The sequence below is a fragment of the Sinocyclocheilus anshuiensis genome, unplaced genomic scaffold (assembly GCF_001515605.1).
Source record: "Sinocyclocheilus anshuiensis isolate Anshui unplaced genomic scaffold, SAMN03320099.WGS_v1.1 scaffold1425, whole genome shotgun sequence".
Lineage (NCBI taxonomy): Eukaryota > Metazoa > Chordata > Actinopteri > Cypriniformes > Cyprinidae > Sinocyclocheilus > Sinocyclocheilus anshuiensis.
The window spans coordinates 763,667-785,685 of record NW_015551044.1 but is presented as its reverse complement, the minus strand read 5'-3'; the positions used below and the strand labels follow the sequence as shown (position 1 = coordinate 785,685).

The following is a 22,019-nucleotide window of genomic DNA, read 5'->3' as shown; positions in this document are numbered from 1 at the left end:
ATATGCAAAAAGACAAGTGCAATAAAATAAACACTTAAATGTGTATTTTGGATGTTTTCTTTTGCACTAGTCTGAAAGAAGACAAGCTGTGGAAGCAAAATAGCTCAAAAACTCTTAATCACTAAACAACTTTTTCCCTCTCGTATGTAATTTAATGCATTCATCATTCATGGATTAAATTCATGCACGAGTTCTTCATTCTTGAGTGCTCAACACAAGACGGCAACACCAAATTCCAGTTATTTCATTAATAAAACTTTATTTCTGCTTACAAAACATGCATTCATCATACATGCCAGGTCATATCTGAAATTTACATTTTCTCTATACAAATAATTCATTGGAACATGACACAGGGATCTCTCATAGAGACTAAATCACTGACAGTTCTGTACATGAGTACAAGGTCGTCATGGTTAAAGAAGTATGCTAACACTTCAGAGTAGCACCATCAGTGCAGGTGTGTGTTTAGTGCGTGCGCTGTTCGTGTGTTTCCTCAAACACTTCATCTCTGTACGAATCACACTTAACACAGGTATTACATACCTATATGTAATATGTCTGTGTGAGCATTCCATCTCACACTTGAGTGCGTGTGCCTCACAGAGACAAACAGCAGACGTTAAGTCTGTCACCAAAATGAGCGTGTTTTCTTTAGTTAACACTGTCCCAAGCTGTGTTTGATGATTTCTTTGCTGCTCGGGGGAATGCGATCAGGGAAAACGACTTGAAATTCGACCAGCAGGTCTCCACGCTGGGCGGGGTTCTTCGCTCGGGGAAGCCCCTCCCCTATAAGCCGTCTCATTGAGCCGGGCTTGATGACATCACTGCATGGGAGGGGCTTCATCTGTCCGTCAAGCATAGGGACGTTAACTGTACACCCACATAGAGCCTGGAGAAAACACAAAGAAAGAAAACCGTTAAATGTTGTGTCACAGGATCATCTTTGACTTGTAGAGCTATAAAGGTCTGTATCGATCCTCGGCAGCTCTCTTTGTCTTGAGATACAATCTGTTATATCACAAGCTGCAGTGTTTTGGCAGCATAAGAGCTATAATGCTCCTCCGGCATATTTTATGAGGTCTAATCCACTTGTCTATATATGATGCTTTTATATAATGCGAGTATGAAAGCGGGAGGAATATAGGCCAGACAGATTGAACATTACAGTTACGTAACGGCAGAAAAGAGCCGCTAATCGCTCTCATTTCTCAATGATGCTCCAGTCTGCGGGGGACGGGAGGGTAAGCGTAGGAAGAGAAAGATGAAGTGGATGTGGAAAACGAGAGAGGGAGAGAGTGAACGAGAGCGAGAGGTTTGGTGTGGAAAGTAAAAATGTAAATGAGCTGGAAAGAATGAAGAGTTGTTTTTAAGAGCCAATGCCAAATCTGGTGTCTAGAGAACAGGATGGGCGATTTGATGATCATTTTTGTTAATCGGCCAATTAATTTGTGATATTTTTGAATAAATAGTGCATAAAATAATTAATTCTAGCTTGCTGTCTTATGAATATCTCTGCATTATATTGGCCAATCAGGCAAAGTTATCAATACCGATAATCTTAAAATGGCCATATGGACTGAATATTTCCTGATATTTCAGCTAGACCAATTAATTAATCAATAATTAGCCGGTTTAAGATTATCTGCCAATCAGGCACAGTAATCAGTGCCAATAATCTAAAAATGGCAAAATAGGCCAATTAATCGCCCAGCAATTGGCCATTTTAAGATTATTGGTATCAAACGCTTGATCTCTGCTTGGCTAGTTAACAGAAATTTGTCAACTAAATATTAACCATTTCTGTTGTTTTCTTAGTATTGTATAAAATAAGTGTTTCATTTAATTGAAATTTGCTGTCTTATGAATATATTAGCAATATATCGGCCAATTAGGCACAGTGCCGATAATCTTAAAATGGCCAAATATGGACTGAATGTTTACTGATATTTCAGCCAGGCCAAGTAATGGACCAATAATTGACCATTTTAAGATTGCTGGTATCAAATGATCAATGAACCCTTGGCTACTAAGGAGAAGTGTTAACCAACAGTGTCACTTCCCAAAATCTGTTGTTTTTGAGTAAATTTGGTGTAAAATAAGTGCTGATTTAAAATCATAGTTTACTGTCTTATGTATATATCACTATTATATTTGTCATCCTGCTCTCTAGATATTATTATGGGTCTATTCATAGAAAATAGATGCATGAGGGCGTATAGGCAAAATAAGATCTACTGCTGGAGAGGAGCGAATGACAGAATGTGTGTGAGACGATGCTGAGAGCTGAGGAGGTGGTGTGCGAGATGGGAGGGGGAGTGTGTGAGAGTGTGTGCGCTGAGGCTGCGGGGGAGAGATGCTAAATTTAGATGCAGCTCTCTGCAGAGGCTTATTGAGTACCGGCGAGTGCGAGGGAACATTTCGTACCGCCACATACACACGTACACATCTCACCTCTCGCAGCGTGATGGTGGTGGTGTACACAATATGCGAGCCGTCTCGTCTGAAATGGGCGTGCTTCTTCTCCTTGATAACGAAGGCCAGGTCGTTAGGGGCGTGGCCGAGCATCTGATGGCCTTCCTTGGGGAAGGTGATCCTGGTGCCCTCCTTCCACCCCTTCTTCACCTCCACGTCGAACACGCACTCTTCCGGTCTCAACGTGTGTTTGTCCATCTGCCGGAGGCGTGTCACTTTCACACGCTTTGTCACGCCCATCAAAATGTCCTCCAGTGATACGAGGAGCTCGTGAACTTCGGCCACGCCTGATGGCTTGGGCCCGCCCCTGTTTCCATGCTGCCGGCTGAGGTGGGGCAGGGGGTTTCGCAGGAAGGGGTTAAACAGGTCGTCATCGGAGTCGAGTTCGAAGTTGAAGAACACGTGCCAGGAGTGGGCGTCGGCTTTCGAGGAGCTGTGGGAGGGGTCACTTTTGTTCCCAGCTGGAGCCACACCCCCTTTGGTCAAACCTTGAAGATTAAAGAGAGTTTATTAGTGTGCATGTTTTCGGTTTTGCAAAAGCTAAAAGGGTTCATTCGCTGGTTAAATTATGGATAAATAATTGATCATGTTTGCAGATATTTTCACCCAGAACTGCGAGTGTGTGAATCAGTTCAGCTGGGGTTTTGAGAACCTACTGAACTCAGTGTGCATTTGAAATGAGCATTTGTGGGACACTTGAAATGGTGATTTATCTTGCATGTTTGACCTGCAGGTGCATGCATATTAAATATGTTTGTGGTTGCACTTTAATCTCACCTTGTTGATCATAGACGCTGCGTTTCTCTGGGTCCGTCAGAACATCGTAGGCTTGTGCAATCTGTTTAAATTTGTCCTCGGCGTCTGTGTCTGGGTTCTTGTCTGGGTGGTAACGGAGCGCCAGACGCTTGTACGCCCGTCTGATCTCCTCCTCATTCGAGTCACTTGACACACCGAGCACAGAGTAGTAATCCACACACTCTGGTGAGGACGGGGGGCTAGACACCTCGGGTTCTTCACGCACCTCCTACACACATACACACACAGATGGCAGGAGTTTAGAAAATGATCATTTCTAGTTCTCCTTGGTTCACCTACACAGGGTGATCCCAAATAAAAAGACGAAGTTTCTTTGTTCAGGTGGGGATGCAAGCACCATGGATATAAAGGGAGTCCCCATAATAGTACTATTTTTAGTGACCAAATTTTCATTTAGTCATTTGAATACATACATATATGCATACATACATATATATTCCACTCAATCCAAAATTTGAATAATAAAAGTAAAAAGTATAAGCATATATAACTTATATAACAAATATATTGTATTTTCACTCAAAGTAACGAGTAAATAAATAGTTTCTATATTCTCCACTCTGTAAAGTTTGTGAGTGGGGTATATATACGCACAGATTTTTTACACTCAAAGTCTTTGGGTGTATATTATATAGTTGACAATATAGAGGCATGCATAAAAATGTATACATCTTATATATAAGTCTATATTCTGCAAAAAACTTTGAGTGTTTATTATATAGTGAAGAATACAGAGGTATATATACAAATCTTCTCCCAATTTATAAATCTATATGCATTTTATTTAGTGGGGAATATAGAGTTGTATACACCTCTATATTCTCCATTATATAACAGACCTCAAGTATTTGGGAAAATATAAAGAGACATATATAACAATTTAGGAATCTATATAGCCTACTACACATATAAAGTCTATATAAACTATATAATATACATGTAAAGATTTATACATTGGAGAATATAGAGGTATATATGGATTTAATATATACCTCTATATTGTCCAATATTTAATAAACACTCAAAATCTGTGAGTGTATATTATGTAGTGGAGAATATGTATGCGTATATATTTTAGTATGTAATTTAAATGTGCAGCATCTCACCTCTGAGGTCCATCCCTCCTCTCCGTGGATCACTCTCACTTTGCACTTGACATTCTTGTGTTTGACGCCGAACTGAGTCCAGATGAGAACCATGATGCTGATGCTGCTGCTGCCGGTGAGTGTGAGCCGAGCGCTTGAGCTGCTGTCTGCTGCATCTCCCGCCGCTCTGCTCGAGCTTTTATATCCGCGCTCTACACACGGCGCCCACACTGCGTGACCGAGCTTCCCCGAGCACGCCCATTCTCCACGTACACGAGAGGGAATACCGCGTGCCCACCAATCCACGCTCGATGCCGCTGCGGAATGAGGTGAGCATCACGCGGATGTGGCAGCCCACCTCTCCATGTGGAGGAGCGTTTCCGGAATTCACAATGAGTCTCATCCCTCCCTCCCTCCCTCCCTCCATCCATCCTTCCATCCTAAATTGGTCTCCCGTTACAGACTGTTCTTTTGGCTTGTCGGCCAGATTTTTGGATTGAAAGTTGTGAATGATAATGACGATGGATTTTCGCAAAGAATGGTAGTAAATGAGCATGAAAAAACATGCATATAAAAGGCGAGAATGATAGCAGATGAACACAGGGAAATATGCATAAAGATATTATAACTTATTTATTTATTTATTCATTAGCCTACTTGGAAGATACACATTGATAAAAATACTAGGAAACTCAAACAATAATTGCCATTTGGGGAAAAGAGCGTTCAACTAACTAACTAAATCAATAAAATTACTGCGTGACTTCGAGCTTTTCCGTTTATAACCCTAAATTAGCACTTTTAAAATTATCATTCTAAATGGATTATTATTTGGAAAGTTAGAAATGATCAATGGTGATTGGGTTGCCCTTAAATTTCTAAGTCTAATACAGTAGGCTAGTCAACATTTGAAGGGGAACAAAAAAGTTGATCAAACTCCTAAGACAAGAACGCATTTTGGTTTTAGGTTTTAGGACAACTTTGATGAAAGTTTTGATTCAGTTCAAATGTTGACTATTGTATATTGTCCATTGACCCCTGGTTGAAAACCTTGGCCACATGTGGGAATATTTATGCTTGAATGTCAGTTTTATTATTAAATGTCAAATCAAGTCTGATGCTTTGAGCAAGCAATAAAGTCTTTGTGTGTGTGAATTTAGCTACACACACGCACACACTTTAGGCTAATGTCCCTTTGTGTCAAAGTGTAATTAAAACAGATGAAAAAATACAGCCAGTAGGCTACCGCTTCACCCACACATGCAATTACAGGCAATTAACGTGTGATTGTCAAGTCTGGTGACTTGTGTACTAGTAGTTCTTTATGCTCGTCACGGTGACAGTTCAATGTTCTCATCTCCACGGGAATAAAATGTCTTTGCGCATTCACAGACTTGTCCTAGACGTTAACTGACCGCTAATGCATTAAAGCGGAGCCTTGGGGAATGCCGCATTACGCAACGTACGTGCAGGTGAATTGGCGCGCATTCCTCAGTACATAAATGGCCATATTTCCTCAGACGTTACGCGTTCAGCCAATCACAGACGAAAGATGCTTCAGGATTCCCGCTGGTACCGGAAAATTGGACAAATTTGGTGTATATGTCCCTGCCAGAAACGTCAGAGAATCTCTAAGCCAGATTTCGGCCATTTTGGAAAAATAGAGAGAGGGAGCGCAGGAAAACCGAGCCGAGTGGTGTGAAAGACACCTCGAAATCTGTCATTATCGACCGGCCGGACATTTCCGATGTGTCTGGAGAGATGAATGTGAGATCAGGTGTGTGTGTGTCCCGCCGTGAAAATGTTTGTGAGGAAACCGAGGGAACATTGTGCTAGCGCAGTGTCGAGGACATTCTGGGAACATTGTGCTACTGCGGCGTAAAGCTCAGCAGGGGCTAGTAAGAAGTCGTGATCTCGTGCTTTTAATAATAACTCTCGGCTCGTGACCAGCGGATGCCCAACTGTGCCGCGTAATTTTCGCGCCCTCATTGTGCCGAGGCCTGTTATTCGCGTTCATTGTGAGTGACCGTTATTAGCGTCGACTAAAGGGCTCCTAATTAGTTCCTGTTTAAATTAGAAACCATCTATCAAACAAGGTCCGAGCGATTGAGGGATTCCCAGTGAGTTAATCGTTTCCTTTTGTTTTAACTGATAAAGCGGTCTTCAGCGACCCTTCGAATAATAATAAAAAACAATAGCTTAACAATTAGTATATTTGACAAATTTCTATAGAAAATGTGGCTGTTTGTGGCATGTTGCTAGGCGGTTGTTGGGATGTATGGGTGAATTGTCTATTGTCTCAAATCCCCATCCCCACAGTTTTCATGATGTTTTGGTCTTTTCTATGGCATTTTTTTAACCTGTTTTATAATCCTGTAGGTGAAAATTATACACCTGATAACGAAATAGCACATCTCTTTTCAAAAAGACACAAAAAATTGAAGTATCATTTATGTTTGCGGGAAAAAACATAACCCTAGTATGAACACTTGTAAAACCAGTAACAAGTTAAAAATACAAAATCCATCGTATTCGAATATGATACCATATTTTTGGACACAGTTATGGTGATACATAGGCTTAGAGTGACAGGTAGGCCTATACAATTGTATATGTATATGTTAATAGCTACCAAAATTATACAGACAGCCTACTATGATACTAATACAGTACCTTTTTACTAGTGAAATAGTCAAAGAAATCACATACGGTTTTTGAAAAATATTTACCATCCTACAGTCTTTCTAACCTTCCCCCCCATTTTATCATATGTGTATGTGTTGTAGGATGAGCTGTGTGTTGCAGGGGAGTGATATTCACAGGTTCGGCTCTTCCTACACCACCTTCTCCTTCTGTGCTCACGCTTTCTCCCTCAGTCTCTCTCAGTAAAGGTTATGGGGGTGATTCATAATGAGTAAAGTGGCATTTGACAGCACCTCTCACTTCATCTCTCAAGTCAGACTCATTTGGTTGTGTAACTATTTTCATAATCAAATGCTTTGTTAATGAATTCAACTAAGATTTGTTAACAGACCAAGTGAGTGTCTAAAAACATTAATATTCAGATGGTAAATCAGAGACATAAGGTAAGGCGGAGAAGGGAGAACACACAAGGTAAAGAGAACGGACTGTTCTAATAATAGCTCGCAGCAATAGTCAGTGAATGTTATGGACATACTGCCATCTGCTGACCATGTTGTGCAAATGTTCTGAACTCGTGGTACATTTAAAAGCTTTTCTCCCCTTTAAACACTCTAATAAAACAGCTTCCACATACAGGAGGAATGTGAACAGAGGCAAGAACTGCTGAGGTTAGCATGAGCTAAGAGCAAAAACAGCAGGAGAGACTCTTTACTCTTGCTGTTAACTAACTCTGGCAGTAATGCTGCAGAGCAAACAGCCTCTTATGTGAACAAACGGACTTACATGCCCATCAAACATGAGCCCTGGCCCAAGCCCTACTGAACTGCCTGCCAAAACAACATTTTAGGCATCATACGCTTAGTCCTCATGTTCCAAAGTGTAGTCGGCATAATTAAGATACCTTTTAACCAAATTCTAAGGTAGCGTCACATGTATCTTTCAAATATACAGTACCATAGTATCAGAATGCATTACTGTTCTAATCAAATATGGCTAAACTAAAGGGAAGTTGAGAGATGTAGACTTTAAATACACCAATATTTCATTTATTTGTCTATGGTGAATCAAGTCTCCCAATTTCAGATCATTAATAAGGTTTCATTTCATTTGGGATGCTACATTAGAAGATAAGCTGGTTATTTTGAAACAGGGCTATTGTTTCTGAGCCACAGAACATACAAATCTTAGTCAGATGGAAGTACAGTCATACATGGGACAGATTGACGTAAAATGTCGTCACATGTCTTGAAATGATTTTTTTATTGGTGCCAAACAGGAATGAGAGACTCCAAGTTTAGGATTTCTTATCTTTTATCGTAATACTGTATGTGTCATCCTTTCTTGTAAATGTTCTCTTTACAATGACTTGATGCAAATCTACCTGCATTCTAGGCAGGTAGCTAATAACTGTAACTTCTAACTGACTGAAAACAGGAAATACTGTCCATCTCTTATCTATTTGTTATATGATGTATTGCTGAAGTTTTTTTGACCAGAGTAAACAAAGTAAAAAAGTTGATTTAAAAAAATACAAATAAAAAATGGCATACACATTGTGTATACACGTATCCCAATTCTACACACACATTGTGTACAAATGTGTTTCACACTTTCAGAGACACACATAGGACTGTGTGTAATGGTGTGCTGGTATAAACATAGCATTATGGGAATTATTTACAGGGGGTCCATGCCATGTTGTGTACTAAATTCCTGGAAGTCCTCTGGAATGGTGTCTGGAAAAGAGATTTATGTATATGAAACAGAAATATTTTGTAACATTATAAATGTTTATGTTTGTGTTCTCACCATTGCAGCGGTACTTCAAGTTTGACCAGATGATGTTCTCTTGAGAGAAGCAGAACACTCCCAGTCTTCCTCCTCTCATTGTGGTGTCAATTGTCACCCCAGAATCTGCCACCAGCTCTGATCCCTCATAGAAACTAACCCTAAATACACCCACAGAAGTCTACGGACTTTTTATTTTTAACGCAATCTTCTTTCTCAACTAACAGCTTGCTTGGCTTCAAACGTCAAGTCACCTGAATTTTGATTGGCTCACCTGATGTATCCGACTTGTGGGCGGTGCTGCAGGTACCAGCGGTATGATACCTTATCCTTCCAGCCAACGTTTCTTGGATCCTTCCACAAGAGACGCACCTGATCATTAGTATCACCTGTATGCCAGAGAGAGTTCCTCAAATGCTCTCCTGGACCACTCTTGGACTTCACTGCCTAAGAGCATGAGACAAAGATAGATTTGTCTTAATTCCCTGCAAGACTTTCTCACAAGCTTTTCACAAAATTCAGCTTATCAACCTTCAGCTGAATGCCAGGTTCAGCTACGGCTCTGAAGGGCGTGGCCTGCCAGTATGTCTGCTCCGTTTGCTTCCACATCACCACATAGAAACTGGAAGAGTCTTGGTAGCCAAAGATGAAGCCGGCATAGTCGTCATCAATGACCGTATTCACATGGAAGGTTCCCTCGAAATCAACACCGCTGAATGCAGTGTAACCTGGTCATCGGAGAGGGAATTGCATCATCCATAGAAATAATTTAATATATAATTAACAATGATGGACAAACATGCATCCACTCACCAACAGCAAGGCCAGGGTCACTATTCATAGTCTGGACAATCTCCATTCCCTTTGAAGCAAAGCAAAGAATTTGTCAGCATTGCATGTCTCAAACACAGTTTTCTGTAGAGACGTATTAAATTCTATGTATCTTTTGCTGATCACCTGGTTAAGAACCACCCAGTTGGGGTCAATCTGAGCATCACCCTCTGGGTCCAGTACAACCGTCTGATAGGCTCTGAAGTCTGTCAGTGTGATCTCTGCATTTTCTGGGCAGTTATCGATCCTGTCGATCACCTTGTCTTGGTCAAAGTCTGATTCGCATATGTCGCCCATTCCATCATCTGTGGAGAAATGAACAGGTGAGTGAGGGATGATTGAAAAATGATTCCTGTAATGAAAAATACGAGACTTTCTGAGAATATTTCCGTTTCTTACACAAAGGTATCGTATGGCTTTAGAAGACTTGGAAGACAGTGCAAAGTCATATGTCAGCTATTTATATGGAGTTTGACAATCACTGTTCATTCCTGTTTTCATTCTACAGACATTCTACTTTCCGTGTATTGTTCCAATGAAGAAAAACGGTGAGCAGATGATCACAGAATGGCATACCGTGCATACTGTGTCTATTTCAGGATTAATGGTGTACTCACTGTTGTCATCAATTTGGTCAGGGTTGGGCACCAACCGGCAGTTATCTGGTCCAGGAGGCAGTATGTCGGGAATACCGTCATTATCATCATCATTGTCACATTCATCTCCCAGTCCGTCTTTATCTGTGTCCAGCTGGGAGCTGTTAATTACCAGCGGGCAGTTGTCTTTGCTATCTTGGTGACCATCACCATCGCTGAAGGATACAAGAAATGATATCACAGGAGTGCTTGGAGAAATTTCAACAGAAATTTGACAGTATTGTCTGATAATTCATCATTTGGTGTAAAACAAAAGAAACAAGGAAGCTGTATCTCTGTTGCACACGTGATGGACCATTTCATACCTATCTTGATTTGTGTCGCAAGAATCTCCGACAAGATCATTGTCTATGTCAGACTGGGAAGAAGAGGAGTGAATGTAAATATTTATTATAGTACAAAAGTACAGCATTTGAGGAATCTATAGTTGTCTGCCAATCATGTACCTGATTTGGATTTGGGATGTCAGGACAGCTATCACATGCATCTCCCACCCCATCTCCATCACGATCCAGCTGGTCACGATTTTTCACTCGCTGGCAGTTATCCAGGAAGTTTTTCAACCCTGACAATCAATAAAAGGAGACACCAAAAATGGGAATGACTTAGTACCAGAAAGACAAAGACAAATCTTTTGTTCGAACCAGACATTCAAGACTTTAGATTTTACCATCTCCTTATTCTCTTACCATCTCCATCCATGTCGTCATCACATGCATCTCCGAGGCCATCAGAATCTGTGTCTCTCTGGTCTGGGTTATCCACTCGGATACAGTTGTCACATGCATCACCATGGCTGTCCTTATCACTGTTCAGTTGATTTATATTTGGCGTCAGCCAGCAGTTATCCTAAAATCCATACATATATAGAGGAAAAATGTTTACTTCATAATCAGAGATAGAAAGGGAATATTTAAAAGATTTTTAAAGAAATTAGTGTGAGATTCTGCATTGCATATAAACAACCACAACACAAATGTGTGCATTTACTTGCTCATTCAGTATTCCATCTCCATCTGCATCTGGGTCACATGCATCGCCTTTCCCGTCACCATCTACGTCCTCTTGTCCCGAGTTTGGAACGGTAACACAGTTATCCTGGTATTGAGGAAACAATCTGAATCAGCTCTCCCTGAGACAGGCAACTGATGTCACCGCAGCCCTAAGCAAGTCAATATCGATTGCATTGTTGCCATAGTTACCTTTCTGCAGGTTGGGTCTCGGCAGCGCAACTTCTCATCAGGGTACCCGTCGATGTCAGTGTCTTTACCGCAGAGATAACCGTTTCCAGCCCATCCAATGCCACACTAGTACACAAACACACCCTTAGCATTTGCCCTTGAGCATAATGCCTTTTTCATACATATGTGTGTGCCTCGAAAGGGTACCTGGCATGTGATGGTGCCATCTCTTTCCTCTGTGCACTTCGCATTGGGGTTGCAAGGGTTCTGTAGGCGGTTTCCGCAGCTTTTCTCTGGCTTACAACCTCTAATCTGGTCACCTGTAAATCCGGTCTTACATCGGCCACATTGATATGATCCCTACACAAGATAACACACATTTTGAGGCACTATTCTTTTGCATTGCATTTCTGAGTGACACATAATGCACATCTCATCATAGAGATGCATTGTGAACAAGTCAGTTCTCACCACAGAATTCACACAGATGGAGTTAGGGATGCATCCTCCATTATCTGGTCCTTTACACTCATCAATATCATCACACGCCTAAAGAAAATATAGGAATTAGGAGATAAATGACCTTTCAGTCTTTTAATCATTGGCTGTGCATCAGAATTCTAGTGGTCATTTTTTGAACTGCCTAAACTTTGCTTTACAACATATGACCTGCACACAGTCGTGCTGGGGATAATGCTGCAGCTTGATGCTTCACTTTGCATAAAGTTTAATACATTAGGGGACACAAATCATGCAAAAGGGCCCCAAGTCATCAGTGACGTACCTGCTTGTGCATTTGTGCATAAGCCACGCCAACACCCTCCAGTGGTTTGCCAGTGAATCCAAGAGGACATGCCTCACAGCGGAAACCTGGAGCCATGTTCACACACCTCACGCCAGGGAAGCAGGGATTAAACTGGCACTGCAATAGAATGACATTTATTCAACCCTGAGCTTGAATTCTGGCTCATGGTCCTTTCCTCTCCCATTGTTTCCAGTCTATACTGTCCTATTAAAATAAGGAACTGCAGGTTTCATCTTGATCAGCTTGAAAAAAATGTTCAATCCCACGCATAATTACAAAACTTTATTAGCAACATTTTGATCATTCAATCTTTCTCAGGCTATACCAGGAGATCAAGAAAAAGCCATTTGTCTTGATATGACCCCTTGAACAGATACGTACCTCATTAACGTCGTCACAGCTGTATCCATCTCCAGTGTATCCATCAGGGCACGGACCGCACTCCACCCCCTCAGCTGTTTCTATACACATGTCATCACGGAAACACACTCCAGGAGTGCACTTTGGTTTCACCACCTCCGTTCCGCCCAGCCCTAGAATTAACCAATCATATTTAGCATTTATGGTGTGGTTGGAATCATTCATGATACGTCTGTAATTGAACACTATGATTGCACTCCTGCTTCAGATCTGCTTCAGCTTTGGTGACTTTGACGTCATGACTGGAGTATTTGTTTGAGACGTTGCCGTGGATATTTGTGGACACTGATAAATGTCTTGTTTGGGTTTCTTATCTGGATATCTGCATCTACAAACTCATGCATATCACGCATGTCTTGCTCATCATAATGTCTTACCACAGGCCTGGCACTCAGAGATGGTGTTTCTGAGGAAAGATGTTTCCTTCACCTGTAAACATGCGTGCAAACACAAAAAAATCTTTGTAAATAAGGGATGGTGGAAATTAAGAACATTAAACAAAAGAGTAATTGTCAGGAAGGCTTTACCTGCTGAATAAGAACATCTTTAAGCTCATTAATGACCTTTGTCAGCTCCAGCATCTGATTTGTAAGCTGTTTCGTGTTAAGCCCTTTATAAACAACAAAAATGCAGATCTTATCATTTTAGCGGATAAACAATTTATTCACATTTGATCTCTTTCTTCATCTCTTCCTTTGGAATCTGTTCCTTAAAGGTGCACTCAGTAATTAAGCAGATTTTCTGACTGTCATCTTGGATGGAAAACGTTTGCTGATGCCACTGGAAAGTGCATTATTTGTAAACAAACCCCTAGCAACCAATCAGAACACCCTAGCAACACCCTGGCAACCACCAATAACTCTCTAGCATTGTGGTGGCAGATTTGCACATGCACCACTCATGTTTTCTTCAGAAAATGTACAAATTACCTAAAGTCTGTACGGAGTCGCTCTGATGAGTGTGGCAGTCCTGCAGCGATGCAACATTTTCCATTGAATCACCATATGCCAGTTTGAGCTCCTCCAACTCCTCCTACCAATCAGAACAGAAAGAGCTCAGTGGGGAGTTTATGTTAGTGTATTAGTGCATGCAATGAAAACCTCCAAATATATCTCTCAGCATGTGAGTGTATAGCTATTAAATAAGTTGTATACTTGTGCTTTCCCCTGCATAGTTTTGAGCTCCACTCCCTGGTGATTGTTTAGGCCATTAAACACAGCTGGTAAATCTCTCAGCGTCTCCACCAGCCTGCAGTCCAGGTGGAGCTCCACCCCGGGCACCGGTAACACCCCCTGATTGTGCGGGAAGCCACCTGGTTGGCCCACCTCCAGTCCCTTCAGATGGAAGAGCAGGCGATGCTTCTCACCATCAGCCAGTTTCAGGTTGTTGAAGGTGACGGTACTCATCCTACCATCTCTTCGCAGGTATCGTAAAGTAGCTACAGAGAGCGAAAGAGAGAGATAATGTGAGTTTCTATATTTTGTCTGATAGTTTTTATCCATTACCTGAACATTTCTGTCATTTTTAGAGCTTAAAACTTGTTTTCAGGTCAAAGTGGGTTGCAAATGTTTATAGTAAATGACAAAAGCAAATGAAGCCCATATCAAATATTTAATCATAACTCTTATAGTCACTCTTTATGAACTGAAAAATCTAAATTCTAAATACTTTTTATATATACAAGCTCATTGTGCCATAAAAACTTTCTGTAAGTTTCAGAACTCAAAACTTTCTCGTTAGCCTAAAAGCAGTTTATATTAAAGCCAATCTGTCAAAACAATTTGTGGAATGTGCCACTTTATAACGTAATAGTGTGGCTACACATGCCTCCGCAGAAGAAGTGCAATGCCTGCTTCTACATCGCTGCCTGTTTAGCCACGCCCACTGATTCGCGCACACAGTAGGTGATAGACAAGAGCGGCAAACGCAGGTCTACACAAAAACCAAACGATAAACTATTTGATTAACTTTATTTTTAATTAAGTGCCAGACCGCGTCAGCAAGAACTCGGTCCTTTGTTCACTTCATTTACTGCAGATTCGCTTACAAACAAGGCACAATTCGACACAGGATTTTCAGAAAGATTGAATCTAAAAGATGATGCTATGCTGACTATATTAGATCCGATGTCGCACCACACAAGAGTGAGTAACTGTTTTTATTACGTGACCACTATTGCTCTGTCTGTTATTACAGATCATTTGATATGTACTGAGTATTTATATATCTCTATTCATGATGGCACCGCAAATGGCAGCCAGGACGCTGAGCTCCGCGATTCTTCTATTGTTTTTGTTTGTTTGTTCTGTGTTTTTTTTTCCCACAGGCTATACTCAGTCTGAACAATTAATCTTTCATAATTATACATCGTCCATCACAACTAACATAGTTATATTTATATTAAACTGCACACTTTGTAAATAACATATCTGCACACTAATAAAAACATATCTGTACATTTATCTAAACAATTAAATTTTTTCCTATACTTCTATTTCTGTATATAGTACATTATTACATTTTTCTTTTTTTTTATTATATTAGCGTTATATTACATCCCTACTGTGTTATTCCTATGTATGTCTGCACTATCATGTATGTCTGCACTATGTTTGTACTTTCTTCTACACTGGAAGCTCCTGTCGTCAAGTCAAATTCCTTGTGTGTGTAAACATACTTGGTAATAAAGCTCTTCTGATTCTGATTCTGATTCTGATTTATGTGTTTTTAACCTAAATCACAGCAGAGTCCATCTGTGAAGGAGTAGGCTGTCAAACATAAACAACTATTAGCCAATCATATCAACGGGCGTTTACTTCTGAGTCTACAGTCCACCATGCCTATTCAAACAGAGCGTTCTGATGAGGGGGGTTAAAAACGGGACAGAAAATAGCATATTACTTCTAAATTATGATGCAAAAATCTTGATAACATAAGTGGACCTCAGAGAACAGTACAACATAAAAAACAAAGGTAGTTCACAACCACTTTAATGTCAAAAGTATGGTATAGTCAAAGTTTACCCACCTTTGTTGAGTTTTCCAAGCACAGAAAACTCAAAGTACTTGCTGTTGTCTCGTGGATTGTACAGGCTGAATATGGTGTTTCCAGTTCGAGGCTGGAGACGGAACGTTGTGAGAATAAAGAGTTCTGTTACTCCCTGCTCTGCCAAACCTCCGTGTAGCAGATCCGGTAGGCAGTCCGGTGACGTTAAGAGGTTATACACTGCAGGAAAACGTTAAGTGTTAGTCAAACAAAGCATACTGCTCACAAACATGTAGTTGTTTCTCAGGCTAATGCATGCTGGGAGTGATGCCCAGGTTGATGTCCTTTCTGTTAGGCTGTAAACACTGTTCCTGTTTATTTAGCCGGTTGCATGTGGCCAAATAAATGCTTAGGGATTTGTAGTTCTTTGAAGTTTGCAAATGGCAAGAATTAGTTGTTTTTTAAAGTATAACACAGCTTGACTGTAACCAAAAGTCTAATGGCATTCAAATTTGGAATGTTTTGGCATTGCGAATGGGATAATAAGTGTGTGTCTGAATGCTGAAACCCAGACCGTATCTAACGTGCTTGACGAGTGACATACAATTCGGTGAGCAACATTAGACAAAAATATAAAAAATTCTGTTGTTGTGTACCAGAATAAGCAGAAAAAGGTTGAATTTCAGATTGAGTTTTTAAACAGAAACTCCTGTAACTGAAGCAACTGGTCTTAGTTTGTATAACTGAGATTGACAGGGATCAAACTGGATCTTATCCATTGAACATTTTCACTGGAAAACTTAATGGAAACCAGGTGAACGGACAGCCGTTGCGGTGTCACTGCCGGATGTCAAATACAGATGTTGGTTGTTATGGCGATGGAAGCGTGCCATTGGCTGAACAGGCAAACATAATGTTGTATGAAAAAATGTTAATGACTCAAGGATGACGTCTTTCCCAATATTTTAACCGAGAGAGATGGTCTGACTCTCATTTTCATGCCTTAGCAATCAGCACATCAACACAACTAAGCAATATTCCCACAAAAACCAAGGCTTTTGTTGTGCTTCTTGTTTATCTTCACTTTCTTGTGAAGTACGAGTATAGTTTGCTCATTTCAAAGAGCTGTTTGTTGCTCAAAAGCATCATTTCTGTTCACAGATGGTGTGCTGAAATTTTTACATGCTGGTTGTGATTGCCAACATGTGTGATTTGACTTTATGTATTATTTATAATTTTAATATTCAAACAGTCGCATGTCTTGAAGTAAATATTACATTGACATTAAAAAGGGGGAATGTTTATGGTCTGGTAGGTGGAAGTACTCAGTGTGTGTGTGTGTGTGTGTGTGTGTGTTTTCTTTAAGTATTATGTGTCCGCCTTTCAGATTCAATAAAATAATGCAATCTCATCCTTGCTGCAAAAGACATTATGACTTCTATAGCCCAGAATGAACTACCGTTCTCACACACACTCTCTCTCCCTCATACACACAGGCAATTACCAAAAATCTAAATTGGAGCCTGATGCTTTGTGATAAACACATCCACATTGTTGGGACAGATAAATTGAGAAATCAAAAAGGAGATGACAAGAAAATGTGGGATACAGAGAAAGAGAGAAGATGAAAGGAAAGAGGAAAGGAAATGAAAAATGTGAACCAGCTATTACAGAAGAAACCAGACACTTTTAGACTGAGATATACAGCTCAGTGTGAGATTTTACGAGACAGACATAGAAACGGTGAGAAAAAGTGCAAGAGTGTAAATAAAACTACAGTATAAATAAACTTAAATACTCACAGGCGGCTAAACTAGTCATGAATTAAAGAAACATTTTAACCTATTAAGGAAACTTTGTGTACTCACCGGTTGATTCTGCGCTTGCTGAGCTGAAAGTCAAGATTAGAGAAACGGCCGCAAGGAGATGCATCATGCCGGTCATCTTTATCACAACCTTCTGCCACCCCACAGAAGGAGTGTGTGAGAGAAAAGTCTTATGAGGGCTGATCTTAGATTCCTTTGTGCCTTTTGGCTTCAGTGTCTTGTATCTGAGAGTTTTATAGAGAAAGTCTGTGTGATTGAGGACTCAGGAGTGAGGGACAGAAGAAAAGCGTGAGGTCTGTGCCTTCGGGTTTTAATGATGTGTGTGTGTGTTGGGTTGAGGTAACAGGCTGTCTATCAACTCACAGCAGCTGTGCTGGGCGGAGCTATGAGTCTAACAGACACCCCCATGCTGAGGGGGGTGGAGCAAAGAGCGGTGCCGTATAATTGCCGGGCCTGGCTCACTCTTATTGGTACCTTTTATGAGGTTCCATTTGTTCCACATCCTTCACTCCGTCCTCCTTTTTCCCTCCATCCATTCTTCCTTTCTCAGGTTTTCACATACTTTCCTGTCATTTTGACTGGCAGGTGCCGTAAAATATGTCTGCCTGGGTGGATCTCTGGGGAATTGTTTAAAGATAACTGGATGGAGGGTTGCTAATGTTCCGTGAAGGTCTGATTCTTGCGCAAAGGATTCTGTAATAAAAAATAAATTAAAAAGTCAGATACACAGGTGAGGCAGGCAAATGGTAACAGCTGTTTAATAATACAGCAGCAATTGGGACCAATTATCTCATCTTTCAACTCAATGGCAGTTCAATAACTTTCAAAATAGAACTTTACAAAAGGCAAAGAAACATCTGTGAGACTATAGGTCATTGCACACAAGTCCAAATTCTCGCCCGATATTTTCGCACATTAAAAATTAATATGACTTAACGTTGTGTCAATCACGTTTACACACTGCCTCCGAATCTTTCGTCCGTCATAAAAAAATTCGGATCAGGTTTGATTTTCTGCATTTTCGCATGCATAAGCATTTTGATAGGAAAGGATGACAAATCCGAAAAAACGCATACGAAAATTTCAGACTCTGTGTGCAAGGACCTTATGAGTTGTACGTATGTTGTTATGTCTATCCGTTCAATTCAGTTGGTCAAGCATCACTATTGTCATACTCACATATTATACTCAGGGTCAGTGATCTGAATAAATGTAAGTATTAAACTCCACAATTCACACTTCAGCAACCACTCAGAACTTTTATTACCCACAACACTCAAGAAACATCCTAGCAGTCGCCTAGCAACCACTCAGAACACCCCAGCAACCACCTAACAACTACCCAGCAACTATCCACAACACCTTAGAAACTTCCCAGCAACCTACCACAATGCCCTACCAACAGCCAAAACCACCCAAACACCCCAGCAATGCCCTAAACTTTCCAAAATACCCCAGAAACTTCCTAGCTATACCCTAGCAACCTCCCACAATGTCCCAGCAACCAACTAGCAACCTCCCACAACACCACAGCAACACCCTAGCAACTACCCACAACACTCCTGAAACCACCTAAAATGCCCAGCAAACACCTAGCAACCTCCCACAAAACCCTAGCAATGCCTTAGCAACCCCCTAGCAAATACCCACAACACATCTGAAACTTTCTACTGTAGCAATGGCCTAGCAACCTCCCACAACACCTCAGAAACCACCTATCATTGCCCAGCAACCACCTAGCAACCTCCCACAACACCCTAGCAACTACCCACAACACATCTGAAACTTTCTACTGCAGCAATGCCCTAGCAACCTCCCACAACACCTCAGAAACCACCTAGCAACCTCCCACAACACCCCATGCCTTAGCAACACCCTAGCAACTACCCACAACACTCTTGAAGCTTCCAACTGTAGCAGTTTCATAGCAACCACCCACAACACCTCAGAAACCACCTAACAATGCTCAGCAACCACCTAGCAACCCCTCACAACTTCCCAGCAACCCCATAGCAACTAACCGCAACCACCTTAGCACCATGACATTTTTTGCAGAAAATATAAGAATCTTTTTTGGCAAAAAAAAAAAAAAAAAGCTTTGTTCACAGTAATGGCTAGACTATGATGACAGAGAAAAGAAATCTACATATCACTAGTCTGGTGGCGGATCTCCAGTCTGTTACTCATGCGGTCAGTATCACTAATAACAGACTTGTCTGATACTGATATAGCGCATATACTCATATTCACACCACCAATTGGCCGATCACACTGACCACTGACCAATCACGTGACGTTGTGGTGAGTGACATAATCCCACATCCTAATCAGAGCAGCGAATGCTGCCCAGTGTGTGTGTGTTTGTGTGTTAAGACCTAAATTACAGTCTTTAGCCGAAGCTGCTCTGTCATTAAAGCTTTCTGAAGCATTATGAGTATGTTAAGACCCAGGTGGGCAAAGTTCTGGAATGTTCTGATTCAAACCACCTTCCGTTGGCGTGAGCCTGTGTTACAACAGGATCTGGCCTTAAGTCTTTCTCTGAATGTCTGGTTATGTTGGACCCATCAGTAGAACAGCAGGAAACAGACAGACACACTCACACTGTGTCCTTTTGTTCTCACTGTAGGTTGAGATGGCCTGTTAGTTTGTGGTAAGACGACCCCGCTAATGATCTTACCATGTGTGGGAGCTCTAGGGTTCGGTTGCACACGTATCCGTGTCTATGTTTGTGTAAGAAAACCGCAATCGTATGTTTTTGAGTCAAGAATCTCTTTAAACAGATACTGCTGACTCCTGACGGCGTTCGTACCTGAGCTACAGCTCTCTCGCACCGCTCGTGTTCAATGTGTTTATTGAGGCTGGTTATGGTGGTGCTTTTAACAGCCTGTGTAACAGGGCTTTAGGAGCATGTAATTGTTCAGACGGGGTAAACTGGGGCAGGAGAATGTTCTCTTGAACTCTGGGGGAGAATAATTTTCTCCTGACCTTCCCTCGGGGGAAGCACAGTATTCTTCTGACCTCATCCGGGATGGTGGAATGTTCTTGTAACCTGCTGTGGGACGATAGGTTTACTCTCAACATCTACAAGTTACAAACAACGACTCATAGCAGTTATGATGCTTTTTATTCAGCTGAAACATGTCAAACCTATGGAGACCCTGAAGGGACGAGATGATGGGAGGGAAAATTATTTTGCAATGCTTTTGTGTTCACTTGGGAAACTTTTGCATTCGTTCGCAAAACATTTGCTTTCGCTCGCAAAACTTTTGTGATGGAAATAATATGGGAGGATATTGGGAGGAAGAACTATATTCCAGTGCTTTTGCAAGTGAATGTAAAGTTTTACAAGGAAATGCAATAGGTTTGCAAGGGAATGCAAATGTTTTGCGAACAAAGTTTCTCTAGGGAACACAATAGTATTTTTCCTCGGATCACATTTTTTTCATTATAATGTCCCTTAGGGGCTCTAGAAACTGGCCTAAAGTGTAGTTTGATTGTTTTTAGAGGGGCTTTGGGTACGTGACCACTTGACCTGACCAGCTAAACCAGCTAAATACCAGTTAAGCACTCAGAAACCAGTTAAGACCAGAAAAACAACTTGGGCTGGTTTAACATTGCTTTTTCAGTGGAATATATATATATATATATATATATATATGTGTATATATGTATGTATGTTTGTATATATGTATGTATGTATGTATATATATATATGTGTAATTTCAAAATAAACAATATATAAATAAATATGTAATTATGAAAAAAATAATAATAATTCCAACATATCTGTAAATTCATTTTGCATTTACAGTAATGCACTTATGGAAGGCATTCTGGAGGTTTTTTAAAAGTGGAAATATTTTGTATTTTTGTTCTCATATTTATATTAGTTCTGTCCAAACATTTATAAATAAGAGTTGTCAATGTAATTTCTGTGGGTGAATTTTCCTTTATGTAAACAGTACACCTATTGAATAATCACGGCCATTTCTGGATTATGCTAAGTTTACTGGAACATGGTCATGACAAGAATATTAAAGTATTTGATATAACTTTATATATAAACAAGATTAATAACCAGTTTCATATATAATTTTTTTAATTACACAAAATAATTTGATTAATTAAATACTTTATCAATAATTTAAAGTCTTATCACTGTATTTTCAAAACAGCATGTATTTAACATTTATCCCTGTGCAATGTCTTGCCCCCAACAGACTTCCATTGTAAGTGCATTCCTGTAAATGTGATTCTTGGTTGTTTTTACAAACTGATGGATGAGCTGAATTCCTGTCCTGTGATAATCAACAGCATGCCAACACACTTCAAACCCAGAACATTCCTAGCACAAAAGTTTGCGAAAATGAAAGTAATTTTCAGCAATTTAGCAATTTCCAAACCTCATAAATATTATTCTTGTCGTTTTCTCAGAAATGAGGGTACGGGGTAAAAGTACAACAACAGGCTTTGATTATCAGCTTCTGTTGCGTGTTACGCTGCGGATC

The 22,019-nt window shown here is 40.5% G+C and overlaps 2 protein-coding genes across 2 annotated transcripts; both read right to left on the bottom strand.

Moving 5' to 3' along the window:
- Window positions 1-270: 270 nt before the first annotated feature.
- Window positions 271-4,564, bottom strand: LOC107661575 (dnaJ homolog subfamily B member 5-like). Its single transcript, XM_016451219.1, has 4 exons — window positions 4,398-4,564; window positions 3,253-3,499; window positions 2,455-2,963; window positions 271-892 (listed from the first exon to the last, which is right to left on the bottom strand). The coding sequence occupies exons 1-4, from the start codon at window positions 4,488-4,490 to the stop codon at window positions 659-661; spliced, it is 1,083 nt and encodes a 360-aa protein (XP_016306705.1). The 5' UTR covers window positions 4,491-4,564; the 3' UTR covers window positions 271-658.
- A 3,987-nt stretch (window positions 4,565-8,551) lies between these two features.
- On the bottom strand, window positions 8,552-17,805 carry thbs4b (thrombospondin 4b). Its single transcript, XM_016451218.1, has 22 exons — window positions 17,554-17,805; window positions 15,728-15,925; window positions 13,855-14,138; window positions 13,630-13,732; window positions 13,228-13,310; window positions 13,078-13,129; window positions 12,662-12,813; window positions 12,260-12,397; window positions 11,947-12,024; window positions 11,683-11,835; window positions 11,497-11,601; window positions 11,285-11,392; window positions 10,984-11,143; window positions 10,741-10,859; window positions 10,600-10,652; window positions 10,256-10,449; window positions 9,765-9,943; window positions 9,621-9,669; window positions 9,339-9,535; window positions 9,082-9,254; window positions 8,829-8,968; window positions 8,552-8,755 (listed from the first exon to the last, which is right to left on the bottom strand). Exons 1-22 carry the CDS (start codon window positions 17,627-17,629, stop codon window positions 8,697-8,699), a joined length of 2,853 nt encoding a protein of 950 aa, XP_016306704.1. The 5' UTR covers window positions 17,630-17,805; the 3' UTR covers window positions 8,552-8,696.
- Window positions 17,806-22,019: the final 4,214 nt, after the last annotated feature.

What these genes read in the sequence shown, in the direction of transcription:
- LOC107661575 (XM_016451219.1), bottom strand. Translation starts at nt 4,490, where the DNA reads ATGGTTCTCATCTGGACTCAGTTCGGCGTCAAACACAAGAATGTCAAG. An exon ending in AGGAGGGATGGACCTCAGAG is followed by an intron (nt 3,500 to 4,397) that starts GTGAGATGCTGC and finishes GTATGTGTGTAG; the next exon opens with GAGGTGCGTGAAGAACCCGA. An exon ending in CAGCGTCTATGATCAACAAG is followed by an intron (nt 2,964 to 3,252) that starts GTGAGATTAAAG and finishes TTAATCTTCAAG; the next exon opens with GTTTGACCAAAGGGGGTGTG.
- thbs4b (XM_016451218.1), bottom strand. Translation starts at nt 17,629, where the DNA reads ATGACCGGCATGATGCATCTCCTTGCGGCCGTTTCTCTAATCTTGACT. An exon ending in GAGACCCAACCTGCAGAAAG is followed by an intron (nt 11,393 to 11,496) that starts GTAACTATGGCA and finishes CCTCAATACCAG; the next exon opens with GATAACTGTGTTACCGTTCC. An exon ending in ACATCCCAAATCCAAATCAG is followed by an intron (nt 10,653 to 10,740) that starts GTACATGATTGG and finishes TCTTCTTCCCAG; the next exon opens with TCTGACATAGACAATGATCT.